The following is a 19,701-nucleotide window of genomic DNA, read 5'->3' on the forward strand; positions in this document are numbered from 1 at the left end:
CCACTGCTCCTGTAAAGTTGAGGAAAAAGTCAGTCGGAGAGTGACTCCTTTCCAAATTTACATCAAGGGCTGCTGTCATCAGTGCTGCGAGATTGACCCACAAGATTCCAAAGCACGTGTGGACAGCAGTGGCGTTTGGTCTCCGATAATGTGTTAATCCACATGATCAGCATCCGTCCTGTTGAAATGTAGCATTTCTTCTGAGTATAGGCAGAAGAGTGTTTTTCTGTGGGATGAGTTGTCGGGGCAAGGTCAACGGGGTGTCGGCAAATGTCTCCCGGGACCTGCTAAACTCGTGATGAGCATGTGTTTTCTTTGGAAATGTATACAGTTCTGTTAAATGAAAGGAAGAAGGGTGTTCTGCTTCTTGCCCCATGGGGTGAAGCTGGGGCAGTTGTGCTCGCAGTCTCCCAGAAGCCTGCAGTATTGCCAAGTGCAGTGTATGTAGCTTGTGTTACATGTCATGTGGTCAGGTAGTGTTGGAGGGGTAACACCACTGAAGTTTCATATAGCATCTATGCATGTCGTTATTGCCATCAATTGACCCGTTCATTTTTTTGCAGGTGCTAGAATTGAAGAGTTTCTCTACGAAAAGTTGGACAAAAAGGTACCATCCAGAGATACCAATGGGGAACTTCTAGGTCAATATATGCAAGATGCTGCTCACGAATTTGGTCCTGACACTCCATATGGTAAGTGTTTAGCAGAAAAGCGTTAGCCACGTTAAATCCATTGGCTACCGTATTTTCTGGACTACTAGTCGGTCCGGAGTGAGTAAATCGCATCAAGCGTCATAAAATGCATAATAAAGAAGAAAAAACATATATAAGCCACACTGGAGTATAAGTCGCATTTTGGGGGGAAATTTATTTGATAACATCCCACACCAAGAACAGGCACGTCATCTTAATAGGCAATTTAAAATGAAAAAATAAAATAGAGAATAACAGCCTGAATAAGTTTATGATATGCTAACGTTACATGACTCTTAAACAACGAACTAAGAACATGCCTGGTATGTTCACGTAACATATGAAGAGTTATTCAGATAACTATAAGAGAAAGAACATGCTAACAGTTGACCAAACCATCAGTGTCACTCCAAATCACTAAATCCAATGAAATCAAGGTCAAGGTCACGGTCATCTTTATTGTCAAATATGCTTTATGTATGACATGCAGCATCGATGAAATTTCTTCCTCTCAATCCTCGGTGCAAACATGCAAACACACAGCTAAGACAAGATAGCAGCTAATGTAATGTAATGTGAACAGTATAAACAGTATAGACAATATAAACAACAAACAATGGCACTTGTGGCTATTGTGGGTAAAGTGAGGTCGTGCATTGTGCAATACGCAGATGTCGGATGATGAGGGGAGGGTCATAGTCTGTGACAGGATGCATGGGTCGGGCAGAGGCAGAGGGCGGGGAGTGTGGGAAGAGCAGGGAGGGAGTTGAGTCTCCTGACCGCCTGGTGGAAGAAACTGTTTCTGAGCCTGCTGGTTCTGGCACGGAGACTGCCAAATCGTCATCCTCTGTGTCACTTTTAAAGAACTCCGCAAACTCCTCAGGGAGAAGATGCGGTGCTTCCTCTTCAACGTCGCTTACGTCAGTCATCGTCATTTGTTTTTATTAGTTACCGCCAATGTGGAAAGCAACAACACAGGCACCCTCTTGCGATTTAATGTGAAAATAACGTGAAATAATATACTGTAATGCAGGGGTGCCCATTTCGTCGATCCTGATCTACCGGTAGATCTAAGACAGGTCCCAAGTAGATCCGAGGAGAAAAACAAACAAACAGCCATTTGTGTGTCTTTGTTCAGGTTAGTAATATATTTTTTGTGTTAATGTACGCTGCACCATAATCATCCTATCAGTCTCATTTTCACAAAATAAATATTTAAAAAATAAAATAAAGCAGGTAAATCTTGAATTTAAGGTGGCGCGTGATTACGTCACCGGAAGTTGTTAGCGCTCAGCAGTCTGCAATTGCAGCTTGTGATCAGAGCTGTTGCGCTCTATCTTTTATCGTCATTATTCTCATTCATAGTTTGCTTCGTGTACAATTCACAGAGGGCACGGGCAAAGAATAGGAACCTAGGAAGGTCCAGGGAAGCACTTTAAAACGGTACGTGTGAGCTACGATAGTTAACAGGCTGCAAAAGTGCATCGCATGCCTCAGTTTCAGGCTGTTTCTCATCATGGCGTGTGTGTGTGTGTGTGTGTGTGTGTGTGCGCGCGCGTGCCGGTAAGGGTAGATCCCGTGAGGTTAGTTGATCGAAAAGTAGATCTTTGGTCCAAAATGTTTGGGCACCCCTGCTGCAATGTGTTAATCATGATAGATCATACTCCCGGCCAAACTACAAAAAACCCCCAAACAAACTGCGATTTATAATCTGGAAAATATGGTAATTAATTTAGTGAGTAATTAATAAGACATACACTAATCAGAGTCTGAACAATGTGTCTTGAATCTATCTTTAACATACCTGGAGCTACTGACTGAAAGTTTTAAATGTCCTATCACATTTGGTCTAAAGATAGTAGCAACTAACCAAAAAATGGCTATAAAGGCATGTTGCATTGGGAACATCCTTCCTTCTTTTCTTCCTTCTTTCTGTCCATCCATCATTCCATCCATTAATTCATCCATTTTCTTCTGCTTATCTGTGGTCTGGTCGCGAGGACGGTGGCTTTATCAGAGAAGCCCAGACTTCCTTTTCCCTAGCCACTTTCAACCAGCTCCTCTGAGGGGATTCCAAGGTGTTCCCACATCATTTTTCATTTCATCAAAATGTAATGGGTTATTGCTTGGAACATATGTAACCGTCAGCAGCATATCATGAAAACCAGTTGTGGTGTTTCGTTATTTTTGGGCATAACATTTTTGAAGAACAAACTAACCTCTGACTATAAGGTGAATGTAATGTAGAATTTTTCCAATTCAACATTCAGGGGCCTTTGCTTTAGTAATTCGAAAAATGAAAGATTTACCAGCGGTCATGTGTCTTTAATAAATCTGTGTTAATGAGATTCCTCTCCCTTCATGTCAGTACACTACTGTATTATTTTGTGATAAGAGCGAGACCATATTGCAAAAGCACTTTCACTGTCTTGAAAGTAGATAAGTGCAACAATTGTACTCGTAACTCATTTCTGTTTCCTTGCAGGAAGCAGTTTAATCAAGGTCGGAGAGTGTGAGAGAAGATTAGGAGCAACGGAGAGAGAGTTCCTTCATACATCAGCCATTAGTTTTCTTACACCCCTCAGGAACTTTCTTGAAGGAGATTGGAGGACTATTACAGTGAGTGCAATACCTCACTGCTTATGACACTATTTACTTTATTTATTGTCTTGGGTCAGTTTTCCTGTCCAAAGCATTCATAATCCTGCCTCTTTCTAGGAATGAAACCAAATGAGTAACCATGTTGAACTAGCCCCAGGCTATTATTATTGTCCTAATTTCGATTACACACAGAGCGGGGATGAAATTATGGCATACGTTTATCATATGATAGTATTACAACTGCTGTCAAACTCTTATGAATCCGTTTGCAAAGAAACGTCGCCATTGGCCTACAGTGTACTTAAATACTGGTTACCAGACATTCAATCTGGACTGTAATTTAAGTTTTTTTATATTGTGTGTTGTAGTGCTTTTCAAGAACTCTGGAATCTTATATCTGTGACAATCCATCATCATCCCAATTTTTTTCTACAACTTTATACATAACATATGTAAAAATGAGCCTGTGACCTATTTTAAGGGTGACATCCATGCGAGTAGCGAACTGGATGCGATCGCTGACAAGCGGCAAAAGGCTTGCAAAATCCTCACATTTTAATTTAGCACCACTCTGATGTAGGATCGTGCCTCATTATTCATGTACGTGCCCATTCCATGGTTGCCACACGGCCACTCAACGCAGGCAAAATGACTGAGGAAGATAATGCACTGCACCCAAAAACTTTGTATCAGCTGCCAATCTCAAAGAAATTGAGGAATAAACTGCTTCAATTTCCAGCCATTAATTATCTGAACCGCTTATCCTCACGAGGGTTGCGGGTGTGCCGGAGCCTATCCTAGCCATCTTTGAGCAGCAGGCGGGAACTGTTAGCCAGCTAATTACAGGGCACACAAACAAACAACCATTCACACTCATGATATTTAAGGATATCTTAATCTTAATCTTAAATATCATGAGTGTGAATGGTTGTTTGTTTGTGTACCCTTTTGTGTATATTTACATAAAGACATTCAAATTTACATATACATATCAAAATTTAGAGTGTTCTTTTTTTTAATCCACAGTATTTCAGAAATTGTGCTATGTCACATTTTGTGGAGGATGCGTGTGTGTGTGTGTGCGTGTGTGTGTGTGTGTGTGTGTGTGTGTGTGTGTGCGTGTGCGAATAAAAAAAGGGAGCTTTAATTAAACTCTGACTGTATCACTGTGCAGAAAGAACGACGTCTATTAGAGAATCTTCGTCTTGATTTGGATGCTGCTAAAGCACGTTTGAAGAAAGCCAAAGCAGCGGAGGCAAGGGCTGCCGTGAGTTAACCACATTGCAATCTCAGTTATGACTGATGTATCAATATGCTTGATAATTAATGATGATTCTAGTAATCCCATATTACACTTGCTTTGTATTCATAACCTTGGCAGTGCGAGGGTGATGTGAGTATTCAACGCATTTCTTAAGAATACTGTGTACGGTACTTATAATCATTTTTGCCCCATTTGTTTCCATGATATTTTGGTGAATGATCATTAACGGAATGGGGTAAATCAAAGCAAATCAAAGACTACCACAAAAAAAAAAAAACTTCAACTGAAGTTGAAATCTTGAACAGGAATAGACCACGTTGCTGAATTTTCTGCTTTGACTTACAGCATACTTGTTTGTTTGTGTGTTTGTTTTTTAAGCCCCAGTTCAGAAACAAATCACTGCTCGTATGAATGCTCATACAATTCGAATTTTGTCTTTTCACTATTTAAAGTCTTCATTCTTTGTGATACTACTGTGCATCATACTGTGTACGTACAGTAAAAACAAAAGCATGTGCTTGTATTTTAACATGAATACAAGTACAGCTTACCAATCAAAGTTACATTCTCTTTGAAAACTCACTTTCAGTAGTTGGGCATTCGACTGTAATGTGAATATCACTTTTTGAAATGAGTTGTCCATTAAATTGTAATTTATTGAGTCGTACCTGTACGTGCACAAATGTCAAGCAAAATCAGTCCAAATAGTTTCCTGTTGTAGCATATATTTTATGCTTTCATTGTCACTACTAATTTTTGGAATTATTATTCTCCAATACATCCACTGGTTATTTAGAGTTCACTGTAGATTTCAACTCAGGTTTTTTTTTAATCAGATTTTTTTTTTTTAATTGGAAAAGCTCCATTGTTTTCCAAAAGACAAAAATCTGTTTTTCATTTAGGACGATGAGCTTTTGCATGTCAAACCACTGCTATTTTGCTGACTAGATAAAATCGAAATGGTTTTGTTCAGTGCATATTTCCATAGTGGGCCGAGTTAATGTATTGGATGTTTACAGTTCTTGAAACATAATACGAAAAAAAAACAACTGTATTGAAGATTTCGAAAATGTATGTGAAAATGAAATCTGTTTCTTTGTCTGATAAAGGTGGCTCCAGATTTTCAGGAGACCAGACCACGGAACTATGTGCTCTCTGCCAGTGCCTCTGCTGTAAGAGTCTCCTTTACTAAAAGCAACTGTAAATTCTTATTTTGGATTATCATGCTATAACGCATATGAGTGGGGAGATGGGACTGCTTTATACAGGCTATCTGAATTTTTGTGCACCCATCGAATCATTCTTCTTGTACCATTATTAAATACTCCATTCAGTATTGTCGTGACGGAAAGACACTTGCAATGTTGAACGCTAAATCAGGACATGTTCATTTTTCCCCAATCACCCACAACTTTAAAGATGTTTGCTGTTGGCATGCCACCTCCATCATAGGATATCATAAGGCCTCACCGTTCAAAGTTTTTTTTTTTTTCAGGTGTTCTCAGTAAGGTTCTGCATAAACGTGAACACCCTAAAACTAATCTGAACTTTGACTGCTGCAAGATGGATGTTTTCCCAAACTACACTGGTATTTGGAACTGCATAATTCACTCCTGTGGTTCTAGTTCCAACTGGGTTTCAACACCATTTGACAATGACTGTGTTCCATCGTATAGCTAATGCCTTGCAAATGATTTTCTTCACTTCTTCTGATTGATGAGATCCCTTTGAAGCTTAAAAAGCTCTCTTTGGAAAATGGCTTTTTCTGTAAGATACAACTAAAATGAATTTACACTCAAGAATCAAGTGCCAAATTCCGATGCATGTCTACATCAGGTTATTTTTGCCTGCCTATTTATCCCTTAATCACAAAAACATCCCAAATGACTTCACATACAATACATCATTTTTTAGGTACAGTATAGCGCTTTTCACAACAGGTCGAGCAAGCAAGTTGTTTTTTTTAACCTGCTTTTTTATTATTTATTTGTTGTGACGTATCAGTTATAGGATGCTTTGGGTGCAATGTACACTAGCAAAAAATATATATATTATGAATGACACGCACACAATTTTTTTTCTTTCTCATTTACCCCAACACCACTCACGGTCTACTTGGCACCAGTCTGCGGACTACTGGTGGACTTTTTAGGGGGTTCATTCATTCATTCATTTCCGCTTTATCCTCACAAGGGTCGCAGCGGAGTGCTGGAGACTATCCCAGCTGTCTTCGGGCAGTAGGCGGGGGACACCCTGAACCGGTTGCCAGCCAATCGCCGGGCACACACAGACGAACAACCATCCGCGCTCACACTCACACTCACACTCACACTCACACTTAGGGAAAATTTAGAGTGTTCAGTCAGCCTGGCATCCATGTTTTTGGAATGTGGGAGGAAACCGGAGTACCCAGAGAAAACGCACACAGGCCCAGGGAGAGCATACAAACTCTACGCAGGGATGCCAGAGCCAGAACCGAACCCTGCACCTCTGCACTGTGAGGTCGACGCGCTCACCACTCGACCACTGGGCTGCTTTTTAGTGGGTGAATAAGCTTAACTGACGGGAATATACTGAACAATGTTTAACGGGGGTTTGAATGTGAATAGTCGAGGCTGGACACATTATCTCCAGTTAGGAGGTCTACACACTATGTAACCACATTATTCTAGGTTTGCATTTGTACTCTCTTCCCAAAAAGATGTTTCTATTTCAAACAAGTTGTCGTGGCAGGTGGCCCGGTGGTCCAGTGGTTCAATTCCAGCTCTGGCCTCCCAGTGTGGAGTTTGCATGTTCTCCCCGTGCCTGTGTGGGTTTTCTCCAGGTACTCCGGTTTCCTCCCACATTCCAAAAACATGCATGACAGGCTGATTGAACACTCTAAATTGTCCCTAGGTATGAGTGTGAGCGTGGATGGTGGTTTGTCTCTGTGTGCCCTGCAATTGGCTGGCAACCAGTTCAGGTGTCCCCTGCCTACTGCCCGAAGACAGCTGGGTTAGGCTCAAGCATGCCCGAAACCTTTTTCCTTTTAAACTGTCAAAATTACTGTTAAACCAAATTTATGCCCGATTAAAAAAAACAAACAAACTTAAACTGGGATAGGCTCCAGCACACCTTGCAACCCTTGTGAGGCTAAAAGCAGATCAAAAAATAGATGGATGGATGGTTGGACGGTTAGACATGTTGTAGTGCTCATTAAAGAGGGAAAAGTAAAATAAATAAATGAAAATCAACTCTTGGTTTGATTTTGTCCAATGAAATTAGAAGAGGAAATGAAAGTGATGCCATTACAAAATCTTTTTTGTCCCCACATCAACTACCTAGCCCCCTACTATGTGCCCCCCATTCTATAATGTAAACATATATGGAACTTTTTTTTCAACAGATTTATCAAATTTTTCTGTGATTATTTCTAAATTCTGTATTTTGTTCTGTCATATGCTTGTACATTTCAGCTTTGGAGTGAAGAAGTTGAAAAAGTAAGTGTGACTATTTTTTTAATTGTACACCTGATTAAGAAAAGAACTCCTCTCATCTTCATCTCACACCTCGAATAATTTTAGCACTTAGAAGATGAAATAAAATCACCTGTAGTCTTATCCTCAATCAAGGTTCTAGGTTGAAATCTTTCCTTTTTTTTCAAACTCAATGTCATCAATGTTGTTTTTGTTGTTTCAGATTGAACTTGAACTCAGGGTTGCCCAAACTGAATTTGACCGACAGGCAGAGGTCACACGGCTTCTTTTGGAGGGTATCAGCAGCACACATGTATGTGAGCCACACTTTTTTTTTTTCATTTCATAGACATTAACGACACAAATGCAATTTTGACTTTCCCATGGTCAAAATACCACACACTTTATACATGTGTATTATTAAATTATTCCCAAACTAATTTTATGCTCCTGAATAAATGAGTTTGAATGACAACAACAATCGGGCAAACACATAATTTAACGGGTTTGCATGTGACTCTTGTAATTTCACTTCAGGTGAATCACCTCCGCTGCCTGCATGAGTTTGTCGAGGCCCAAGCAACTTATTATAAGCAGTGTCACATCCACATGCAAGAACTACAGAAAGAACTTGAAAGGTGAGAGCCAGCTTGGTAGATTGTGTGGATGGATGTGGAACTCACTTCATATAATATTGCACAGGTACAATCAATCACACTGTCCACAGACACAAACAAAAAAAAAGCATAGTCATGGAGGATAGTTCAAGCGTGTTTTTTTTTCCTCTCCCTACCAAGTGGTTTCCTTTCTGAACTCTGACCGTAAATTTCCCCATTGCGGGACAAATAAAGGATATCTTAATCTTAATCTTAATCTTAAAATGAACAATGTGCAATAGACATCAGGTGCAGATGTTTCATGAGAGAGCAAGAACCAGTTCCTGTGGCAAGAGGTTTCGGTCCAACTGGAGCCTCCTGCATGAGGGGAGGGCGTGGGACAGGCTGTGTCCAGGGTGAATAGGGTGAGCAGTCGTCCAACTTCAGGGTCCTGGAGACATCCAGGTCCTGAATGGATACAGCCGATAGCCTTCTAAGTATCTGCAGTCTGTACCTTTTCCTGACAGCACTACCATCCTAATACAAGGTGATGGAGGAAATCACTTTTTGGCTCGGGGGCCACATTGATTTCTAAAATTGACAGGTGGGCCGGGTCAGCACAAGATATGGTTCATATAAAAAACTGTATATGTTGACAGTCCATAACAAACATCAACAGAACAAAAGCATTAAAGTATTACCTTTTTTTTTTAATGAGAACAGTGAAATAACTGTGGTATATGTCCTGTATGAACGTCCAAGTATGTTAACAACATACAGTACATGTGTGACAACACAAGCAACAAAGTGCAACAATATATTTCCCCAAAACTGCAGCATACAGTACAGGTAGGTGACAAAATATAACAAAGTTAGGACTACTTGCTACAAAATGACACGAGTAAAAGACCTGGTGGTTTCTTTCCACTCACTCACTGTCTCGAACTTGACCTCTCCTCAATCACCACACAAGACAGCGTTGCTCAGCTGATGTCGTGCAATGAATTTTTGATGCCAGCCACGGGACGCTTTGAAGTCTTCGATGCCCATAGTTAGTGTTATGGAATTCGCTTTCTCTCTTTTTAGCGGTCCAGTTTGTGGAAAGTTTTTTGCACGATAACAGTCAAGCCATACCAGGAAACGTGTATTTAAGATAAGATAAGATAAGATAAGATATCTTTTATTTGTCCCACACTGGGGAAATTTACAGCCCCCAGCAGCAAGAATGTAGGCAGAAAGAAGAAGAAAAAACAAACAAACACCATTCAATTAAGTGCAATATAAATACAAAATGGACAAATCGCAGTGCTATTTACAGTTGTTTTCCACATCATTTAATTATTATTAATATTATTGTTGCTATTTTTTATTCAGCAGCCTGACAGCAGTTGGTAGGAACGAGCGTCGGTATCTCTCCTTCTTGCAGCGCGGGTGTAACAGTCTCTGGCTGAAGGAGCTACCTAATGCTGTCAGGGCGGGCTGGAGAGGGTGGGAGGGACTGTCCATCATAGCTTTTAGCTTAGTTAGCATCCTCCTGTTGCCCACCTCCTCCAGAGTGTCAAGGGAGCAGCCCAGGACAGAACTGGCCTTCCTGACCAGTCGCTCCAGTCTCTTTCTGTCCCGGGCTGAGATGCTGCCTGACCAGCAGATATTGCCATAATGGATGGCCGAGGCCACCACCGAGTTATAGAAAGTCTTAAGACTGTCCGTCGAGCCGCAGGCAATTCACTCTGAGCATGGAAATAGCCAGAATCAGACTGAGCAAGAATCGCTTCCTCGTTTTTCAAAGTCTCGTAGATTTGAGACTTTCCGACTCCAAACGTCTCCTGAATGTTTCGTTCTTTGTCACCTGCTTCGTTTAATCAGATACACTTCACTTTCTCTTCCGCGGCCATTACTGTTCCTCTTTCTTTGGATGCTACGGAAGAGGATTAGGGCCAATGAAGAAAAAAAACGTATCCTCTTCCGTAGGATGCCATGATCTACAGGACGTAAAAATATTCGCAATTCCAGTAAAACTCACTGCAATAAAGAGTCTCTTGCATGTCGCTGTTTTGGATCCAATGATAGAAATCGCGGCGCGGACAGCCGGACACAATTATTCCGTCGTATCGAGCGGGAGTTGCTTGAAATGCCTGTCATTACAAGTCCAAATTAAATGAATGCAATCATTTACATCGAACCTTAATTGTGTACCAACCTTCGGCGGGCCGGATTAAAAAGACCAACGGGCCGGATCCGGCCTGCGGGCCGTAGTTTGCCCACCCCTGGGATAGCCTCTGTTGACCGAGTTGAACTGCACCAACATCTTGGTTGGCAGCTTAAGTTTGTCCAACTGCCGCAGGAAGAAAATCCTCTGCTGGCCATTTTTAATCAAGTGGCTGATGGTCGGCTGCCACTTGACTTCCTGGGTGATGGCGCTACCCATAAAGTGGAAGAAGATGGAGGAGTCTGTGAGGGTGAGGGAGCACCGTGGGTCTGTGACCTTCCTGAAGTCTACAATCATCACCTTTGTTTTCTGAGTGAATTAAGCCGCAGGTTATTGAGTCTGACGAAGGTGGTGTCGTCCACAGACTTGATCAGTTTTACTGATGAATGGCTGGAGGTGCAGCAGTTGGTGTTTTGCAAGAAGAGACAGGGGGGAAGTACACAGTCCTGAGGAGCTCCGGTGCTCATGGTCCTTGTGTCCGAGACAGTCTTCCCCATCTGTACAAGTTGTTTCCGGTACTTCAGGGAGTCTGTGATCTACCTGTAGAGAGAGTCGGGTACATTGAGCTAAGAAAGCTTCTCCTGGAGTTGAGCTGAGAGAATGGAGTTGAAGGACCAACTGAAGTCCAGAAACAGTTTTCTGGGGAGTCAAGATGTTGCAGTATGGAGTGGTGCGCCAGGTTAACCGTTGACATGTTGGATCTGTAAACAAACAGCAGCGGGTCCAGGAGAGGAGGGGTGATTTATTTGAGGTGTGGGACCAGCCACGCAAAGGACTTAATGACTGCAGACGTCCGCGCCAAATATCTGCAATCGTTAAGTTCCCGGTAATGCTTGACCTCTTTGGAGAACATGGACAATAGTGGAGGACTTCAAGCAAGCTGGCACATGGCATGACTCCAGTGAGGTGTTGGGAGCCAGCTCATCTGCACAGTGCCTTAAAAGTGAGAAGTGTACAGGGAGACACAGTCCGGTCTGGGATCTCCGTGGGGGTGCAGCCATCTAAATATTGTGTGCACATTCTGCTCGTAGAGTGACAGGGCAGGCGTAGTGGAAGGGGGTCGTTGGAGACTACGATGATGCTGTTGGGAGATGTGAGGATGTTTATGTAGAGTAGTGTGCAGGGCCAGGTCGTTCACACCTTGTGCGGGGGATTAGGCTTGTAGGTGGTAAGCAGTCAGAGAGTTAATAGCCTCAATTTTGGCATGTCTCACCTCTCTGCTAAACCACTTTTTTTGCCCTCTTGTAGCTGTTTTGTCTCTGCTTCTGAATGGTGCCTCCATTTGTGGACCAGATTGTTTGAGGTGGTATCACTCAGTGTTTGCAAACGTAGCAATTGCTGTTTTTCATCATGATTCGTTAAAAGTTACAAAAATTGCAAAGGTCTTTGCCAGACGTTTACAAACTGCTTTATTGGTCGCAGACTGTTTTTCTTGACGCCATCACATTTTTAACATCTTCAAAATACCTGTGACAAGAAAAACAATAAAAAGGCATTGGCTACACATGAAATCACTTGCAAGCATTCGTGAGAACCATTCAGACACGTTTGGACGGACTAAACCTAAAATTGAAAAAAAAAAGTTCATTATATTCATAAGTGAAATAAAAAGTGTTTCCAAATAATCATAACAGAAGTGTACAAAACTAATCAAACTGACTACTGCTTAATAAAAGCAAGCACCCTGAAGTGGAGTTTCGGAATAGCCTACTGTACTTTTCAAGGGGAATAACAGCCACAAATCGGAAAGTCCACTCGAGAATTAGACAATGGAACATATGCAAGGCCTGAGATGCATTTGTGAATTTGTTGTTGAGAGAAAAACAATATTCTTCAGCATTTATGAAATGGCAGTATGTGTGTCCATCCTCACTGTCGCCGATTCTGGAGCCAGCCTAGGCAGTGGAGCTTCATCGGACTCCACCTGGGCCACAGTTATGCTCCAAAACTGCACAGCGCACACATTTTGTTGATAGAAAACATTGACAGAATATGAGAAACATAAGGCATTCCATCAGAACGTGACGGACCGAGAGGAAACATTCTGGGAACAATCAGTCAATCAAAACATTATCTATTGAGAGCTTCTCACCCAGAAATCGGCACCCAAACCGCTCTACGGATTAAAATAGCAATCACTGATTTGTTAGTCCTGACGGTGCGGAGTGTGTTCAATCCATATGTGGCCATACCCTCTCGTTACATGATTTCCCTTTTGAATGGACTGAACAATCAGGCCGTATTTTCCCTGTTCTCCCCCAGACTTCCAAATGCTTTTGCACTGAATTCCACCGGCTGCGTGGCTTCTGCAGACGTGACGTCAGAAGGCTTGAACAGCGCTGTGGAGATGGAGACACTGAAGATTGAGGAAGTGCAAGCACCTGCTGCAGGCACTCGCACGGCCAAAGTCCTTTATGATTACGATGCTGTTGACTCCAGTGAGCTTTCCCTCATAGCAGATGAGGTGAGGTTTGACTAACGTCAGGTACTTGGAAAACATGGAGCAGTGTCACAAAACATCTTGTTTTACTTTTAAACGATGGCTTGCCCTTGGTATAGATACCACTCGTCTCTCCCAGCCTGCACAAAGACGAGATACACACACACAGACAAAGGGCGGGGCTCAAGGAGCTGAGTCATGGGACCGAACAACTTTTGCTGGTATAGACCATAGAAAGTGAAATCCCCAAATTCCTTGCAATTGTATGATGAGTAACATTGTCCTAAAACTATTATTTTCTCATGCAGTTGTTAACAAAAAGGTGAACCTTGTCCCACGTTTGCTTGTGAATGTCTGAGCAATTCCGGGAAGCTCCTTTTATACCCAATCGTGGCACCCACCTGTTCTCAGTTAGCCTGCTCACCTGTGGGATGTTCCAAACAGATGTTTAGCATTCCTCAAATTCATTTCTATTTTTGCCACCTGTCCTAGCTTTTTGCAATGTGTTGCAGCCATAAAATTCGAAGTTTCGAAGACTATTTGCTCAAAACAATCAACTTGATCAGTTTGAACATTAAAAATCTCGTCTTTGTAGTGTATTCAATTTTGGTTTGGTTTGTTTATTGAACATAAAACATATACAGTAATAATTTGACAGAAAATAAGGTAAATAAAATAGTAAAAAGAAAGAAATCAGTATTCATTCAACACAGTTATTATGTTCAAGGGAGTAGGAAGAAGTAAAAAACGTATCTAGTCCTACCCCGTTATGTGTTTATATCTAATAAATCATTTTTATATCAATCAGAAAAGAAAGAAAGTAAGAAGTCTCCATTAAGGCTCATACTTTACCCTTAACCGTGATATTTTTACAACTTTTGGTTTGTATCGGGATTGTATACATCCACACCATGGCACTCTTGTGTCAATTTTCTCTTGTATTTATAATGGATATTTCAATACCTTTCTCTATTTATCAACTTACCGGTAGTTCTGATTTATCATTATATTTAATGTTTAGAATTTATCATTCTAACTCTGATTGATGTAGGTTGTTTGTACTATTTTTTTGAATTTGTTTTTGAACTCAGCAAGCGATTTACTCATTTTCAGGTCCGTTTCGAAATTATTCCACAAATTAACACCTTTGATAGATATACTTCTTTGCTTGATGTTTGTTCTTGTTTTGAGTTTTTTTTAATAAGTTGGTACCTCTTAAATCATAGCTGCTTTCTCGAATTTCGAAAAACTTCAGAATGTTTTGGCAGAGCAGGTTATTGTGTGCTTTGTACATTAATTGGGCGATTTTAAAGTCAACCAGGTCATAAAATTTCATCGTATTTAATTTGATAAATAGTGGATTTGTGGGTTCCGTATATTTTGATCTATTAATAATTCTAATTGCTTTTTTTTGTAGTTTTAGAATAGGGAGTGTGTTTGTTTCGCAGGCATTTCCCCATATATTTCCACACAGTAGGTCATATATGGTAATAATAATGAAGTGTATAATGTGTACAAAGATCTCTTATTTAGCACTTCCTTGGTTTTGTAGAGGATCCCTACGGTTTTGGCTATTTTTCTTTTTACGTTATCGATATGTGGCTTCCAACATAGTTTTGAGTCTATTACTAATCCGAGAAACTTGGTTTCATACGCTCTTTCTATCTCAATTGAGTTTACCATAATTTTAGCTTGGTGTTTGATTGGTCTTGTGCCAAAAACAATTAACTTCGATTTTTTCAGGTTAAGTGACAATTTATTTCTGTCGAACCAGTTTTTTAATTTGTTTAATTCGTTTTCTACGGTTGTCAGGAGCTGTTTCAGATTTATTCCAGAACAGTAGAAAGTTGTATCATCAGCAAATAGGACACATTTAAATTGTTTTGAGACCTTGCAGATATCATTTATATATAAGATGAATAGTTTTGGACCAAGCACTGACCCCTGAGGAACTCCGTGAGTGATTTTCAGTTGATTCGTTTTTTTATTGTTGAGCTGCACGTACTGATATCTGTTTTCTAAATAACTTTTTATCCATTTATAAGCTACACCTCTAATGCCATATCTTTCTAGTTTCTCAGTAATGTACTGTGATCTATTGTGTCAAAAGCTTTTTTTAGATCTAGGAAAACCCCAACAGTAAATTCTTTGTTGTCTATATTAGTGGCTATTGCTTCCACAAACTCCATAACTGCCATTGAGGTGGTCCGTTTTTCCCTGAAGCCATATTGATTCTCACTTAACAGCGCATGCTTTTGTCACAAGCTATCAAGTCTGCGAGAAAATAGTTTTTCTAATATTTTTGAAAATTGTGGTAGTAGTGATAATTGTGTATAATTTGTAAACAGATGTCTTTCTCCACTTTTATAGATTGGAATAACTTTAGCAATTTTTATCTTTGATGGAAAGATACCAGCTTTGAATGACAGGTTGCATATGTGCGTGAAAGGTCGCACTACATATTCTATAATCTGCTTTATTATTGTCATATCAATACTAAAGCAATCAGTTGACTTTTTATTTTTAGAAGTTTTTACAATATTTGATACTTCTTGTTTTACAGCAGTAAGGAACATCGTGGAGGAGTTTTTTTCTACGTATCTATCTATTTCAAACAAGTTTGTTGGATCAGGAATTTGTTTTGCTAGGTTACTGCCGATGTTGACAAAATACTCATTAAATTCAGTTGCTATTTCTGCAGTTTTTTCCATAATAGTATTTTTGCCTTTGATAAAATACTCTGGATAATCCATTTTTTCGGACTATTTCTGATTACTTGATTAAGTATTTTCCATATTTCTTGTGTGTTACTTTTATTCTGCTCTAATAGTGCCTGATAATGATCTCTTTTACTGGTTCTTATAATATTTACTAGTTTATTTTTATAGGTCTTATTTTTTTCTGCTTCTTCAGTTCTCAATTTTAAAAACAATTTATATAAATTGTTTTTCTTTTTACATGTGTTTTCTATGCCTTTCGTTATCCATGGCTTACTTGGGTCTTTATACTTTTTGGAGACTTTAGTTCATGGAAAATGTTTATCATATAAGGAGATTCTGGTAGACTGAAATACTTCAAATGCTGTATTTGGGTCTTCGTTTGAGTAGACCTAGGTCCAGTTTTGTTTTTCTAGGTCTTGCTTAAAAGCATCGATGGAGCGTTGGGTTCTTAGTCTTATTTCTGTTATGTGAGTTGTTGACTTAGCTTTTCTATCAAAATAATTATGAAAAACTGCAAAGACAGGTAGGTGGTCACTTATGTCATAAATGAGAAGTCCACTTTCCATTTTCTGATCAATCTTATTCATAAATATGTTATCTATTAATGTGGCCGTGTCAACTGTTATTCTGCTAGGTTTCAGGATTACTGGGAAAAGGCTGTTGCTGTACATAGTATTTATGAAGTCTGTTGTTTTTTTGTGTCCATTTGGGTTTAATAAGTCAATGTTAAAGTCACCACGTATTATTCGTGTTTTCTTATCGTTGTTGTAACAGCATATCTGTTAGTTTTTTATTGAATGTGTCAATACATGATCCTGGTGTCCTATAGATGCAACTTATGATGATATTTGATGCCTTTTTTAATGTATTTCAATGGTTAGACATTCCATTAGGTTTTCTATTGTGTTTGTCAATCTCTCGATTTTACTGCATTTAAGTGCTTTGTCTACATATATTGCAACCCCCCCTCCTTTTTTGTTTTCCCTATTAGTTGCAAACATTTCATAGCCTTTTATTTCCATTTCACTTGTTTTATCTTCATCAAGCCAAGTTTCTGATATGGCAATTATTTTAAATTTATTGAATTTAGTCAGGTATTCTTTGATTTTTGTGAAGTTTTTATAGAGACTAAGACTGTTTAAGTGTATTACTACTGAAAGTGCATTTTCCAATTTTATATTAGTGTTGAATTGTTCATCCAGGTAATAGTCAGAGTTTGTTACCCTTTGTTTGTTCTTGAAGAAGTTATTGCCTGGGTCCAAATTGTTCTCGGGATCAAATGGCTTATAGTCAATATCTTCAAAGGGTTGGAAGTCCATGTTTTTGGGATGTGAATTTCCCGCTCCCACGCGGTCGTCGCTGGCTCCCTTCGCGGTCGTCGTTGGTTCCCTCGCCGTCGTCGCTCGCTCTCTCGCCGTCATCGCTGGCTCCCTCGCTGTTGTCGCTGGCTCCCTCGCGGTTGCTGGCTGGACGTCTCCTGGATCCCTCGTGGTCGCTGGCTCCCTTGCGGTCGTCGCCGACTCCCTCACGCTCGCTGTCTGGCTGCCTCCCGACTCCCTCAGGCTCGCTGGCTGGCTGGGTGTCTCCCAGTTCTCTCGCGGTCACTGGCTCCCTTGCGGTCATCGCTGGCTCCCTTGCAATCGTCGCTGGCTCCTTCGCGGCTGCTGGCTGGTTGTCTCCCAGCTCCCTCGCGGTCACTGGCTCCCTTGCAGTCGTCACTGGCTTCCTCTCGGTCGTCACTGGCTCCCTCACGGTGGTCGCTGGCTGGTTGTCTCCCGGCTTCCTCGCGGTCGCTGGCTTCCCTGCAGTCGTCGCTGGCTTCCTCGCAGTCGTCACTGGCTCCCTCACGGTCGGTCGTCGCTGGCTCCCTCGCGGTCGGTCGGTCTTGAAAAGGTTATTGTCCGGGTCCAAGTTGTTCTCACGGTCAAATGTCTTGTGGTCAGTAGGGTTGGAAGTCATCAAAGGGTTGGAAGGGTCATAAAAGGGTTCGAAGTCCATGTTTTTTGGTATGTGAATTTCCTGCTTCAGTAGGGTCAGAGTTTTTGTCGTCAGGTGGTGAACAATTCTCAGTATGCTGCTTGATGGTGTTGAACTCGAGCCTGTTGTGTTGGAGTACTGGTGCGGGGGTGGACGATAAGTTTGTCATGTCTTAAGTAGGCAGTTTCCCCTCTGTCACGTGCAGCTTTTAGTTTTGGGAGGAGCTCTTCTCTTTTTTGTCGTACGGCATCTGTAAAGTCTTCGTTGATGTAGATGTTGGAGCCTTTTAAGTATTTTGCTTTTTGTAGGATCCATGTTCTGTCCTTGTATTTTAGAGATTTTACCACAACTGGCCTCGGTCGAGGTCTTCCAGGTTCTTGTCTTCCTGTGCGGTGAGCTCTCCACCTCAATTTGCCCCTGTATCAGCAGTTTCTCCTTGAGGATTTTTCAAACCTTTTCCTCTGTTTCAGTCCACGTTTCTCCCGGTGTTTCCTCAATTCCATCAATTACCAAGTTGTTTCTTCTTGACTGTCCTTCCAAGTAGTCCATCTTGTCTGTTAATACTAGCATGCCGTCACATATTTTGTAGAATTCTGTTTGCGTGTCTTTGGAATGGCCAGTTTGACAGATTAGATTTTTTTAATGTCGTCTACCTCTTTTTGGGTAAAGTTGATGCTGGTTTTTATTTCTTGGACTTCCCTGGTAAAAGTGTCAAGTCGTGAGTTTGTTGAGTCTATTATCATCTTGACAAATCCTTTGAAATGTTCCTGTTGTTGTTGCAAGAGCGCCGTAAAAAGCTCTTTTTGTTGCTGGAGTAATTCGTTTATTTGAGTGAGGGTCAGGAAGTCCTCATCCTGCTTTGTGTCTTGCTTCTGTTTGGGTGGCATTTTGTCGGGTCTCGTTGCTAGCCGGTTGTATGCTAGTTTGTGACGTGTCCAGTGGGCTTGCTGCTGGGTGTTTCTAACGTGGCAAGTGGGTTTGCCGGCTCCCTGGCGTTCGGCTGGTTGGTCTCTGGTGGTGGGTTCCAGCTGCGTAGCGTCTGTTCGCAGTTAGCTTCCGTGCTAACGTCAGCGGTTAGCTTCCGTGCTTTTAAATATAGGCTGAACATGATTTGCAAATCATTGTATTCACACTGTTCCAACTTCAGTGAAATTGGTTTGTATATGCGCCGAATCTAACATCTTACAAGACGTGCTGCACAGTTGCCCTGACATGTCTAGCATATTGCCATATGCCTAACATACACCTGGAGTGGTTCATTGCATAATACAAACAATTCCCGGTTGTCATTTGCACACAGACACACAATGGAAAGTGTGTGGGCGTGAGTCATGTTTAACATGATTACAATCCTCATTCCTGTTTTGACCCTGGTCTCTCGAGCCTCACCCAACGAAGCAAAATTACACATTTGTGTAGGCGGACACATACTTGCAAAACTTTTACTGCACTTGTAAAGCAGGTCTGTTGATAATCATCTCATAAGTCCTGGTTTCAGTGTTGAGCGCTTCCTATCTGTTGATGTAGCCAAAGCTATTGGCTAGTCCAAATCTTTCAAATTCAAGGCCCGGGGGCCAGATCTGGCCCACCACATCATTTTGTGTGGCCCGCGAAAGCAAATCAAACATGTCAACTTCCATGATGCTTGCTAAAATCTATTCCAAAATTTCAAATTCTCATGTTATAAATAAGAGAATATTGTCAGCATTTTCTTGTTACCAAACCCTTCATTTGAGTAACTTCAAGA

At 41.0% G+C, this 19,701-nt stretch overlaps 1 protein-coding gene across 4 annotated transcripts in view; it reads left to right on the plus strand.

The window, feature by feature from the left end:
- sh3glb2a (SH3-domain GRB2-like endophilin B2a) overlaps positions 1–19,701 on the plus strand; it is a 31,842-nt gene that overhangs the window by 7,664 nt on the left and 4,477 nt on the right. For 2 of the 4 annotated variants that reach the window (XM_086110770.1, XM_086110772.1), the window contains 9 exons: positions 564–692; positions 3,178–3,311; positions 4,468–4,560; positions 4,675–4,686; positions 5,667–5,729; positions 8,013–8,036; positions 8,236–8,325; positions 8,550–8,650; positions 13,080–13,281. In XM_086110770.1, coding sequence (XP_085966896.1) covers positions 564–692; positions 3,178–3,311; positions 4,468–4,560; positions 4,675–4,686; positions 5,667–5,729; positions 8,013–8,036; positions 8,236–8,325; positions 8,550–8,650; positions 13,080–13,281 — 848 coding nt within the window. The remainder of the gene's footprint in view (positions 1–563; positions 693–3,177; positions 3,312–4,467; positions 4,561–4,674; positions 4,687–5,666; positions 5,730–8,012; positions 8,037–8,235; positions 8,326–8,549; positions 8,651–13,079; positions 13,282–19,701) is intronic. The other 2 variants (XM_086110771.1, XM_086110773.1) reach the window with 1 other exon arrangement.

This window comes from Hippocampus guttulatus, chromosome 5 (assembly GCF_054856545.1).
Source record: "Hippocampus guttulatus isolate MCC_2025c chromosome 5, RoL_Hgut_1.0, whole genome shotgun sequence".
Taxonomy (NCBI): domain Eukaryota; kingdom Metazoa; phylum Chordata; class Actinopteri; order Syngnathiformes; family Syngnathidae; genus Hippocampus; species Hippocampus guttulatus.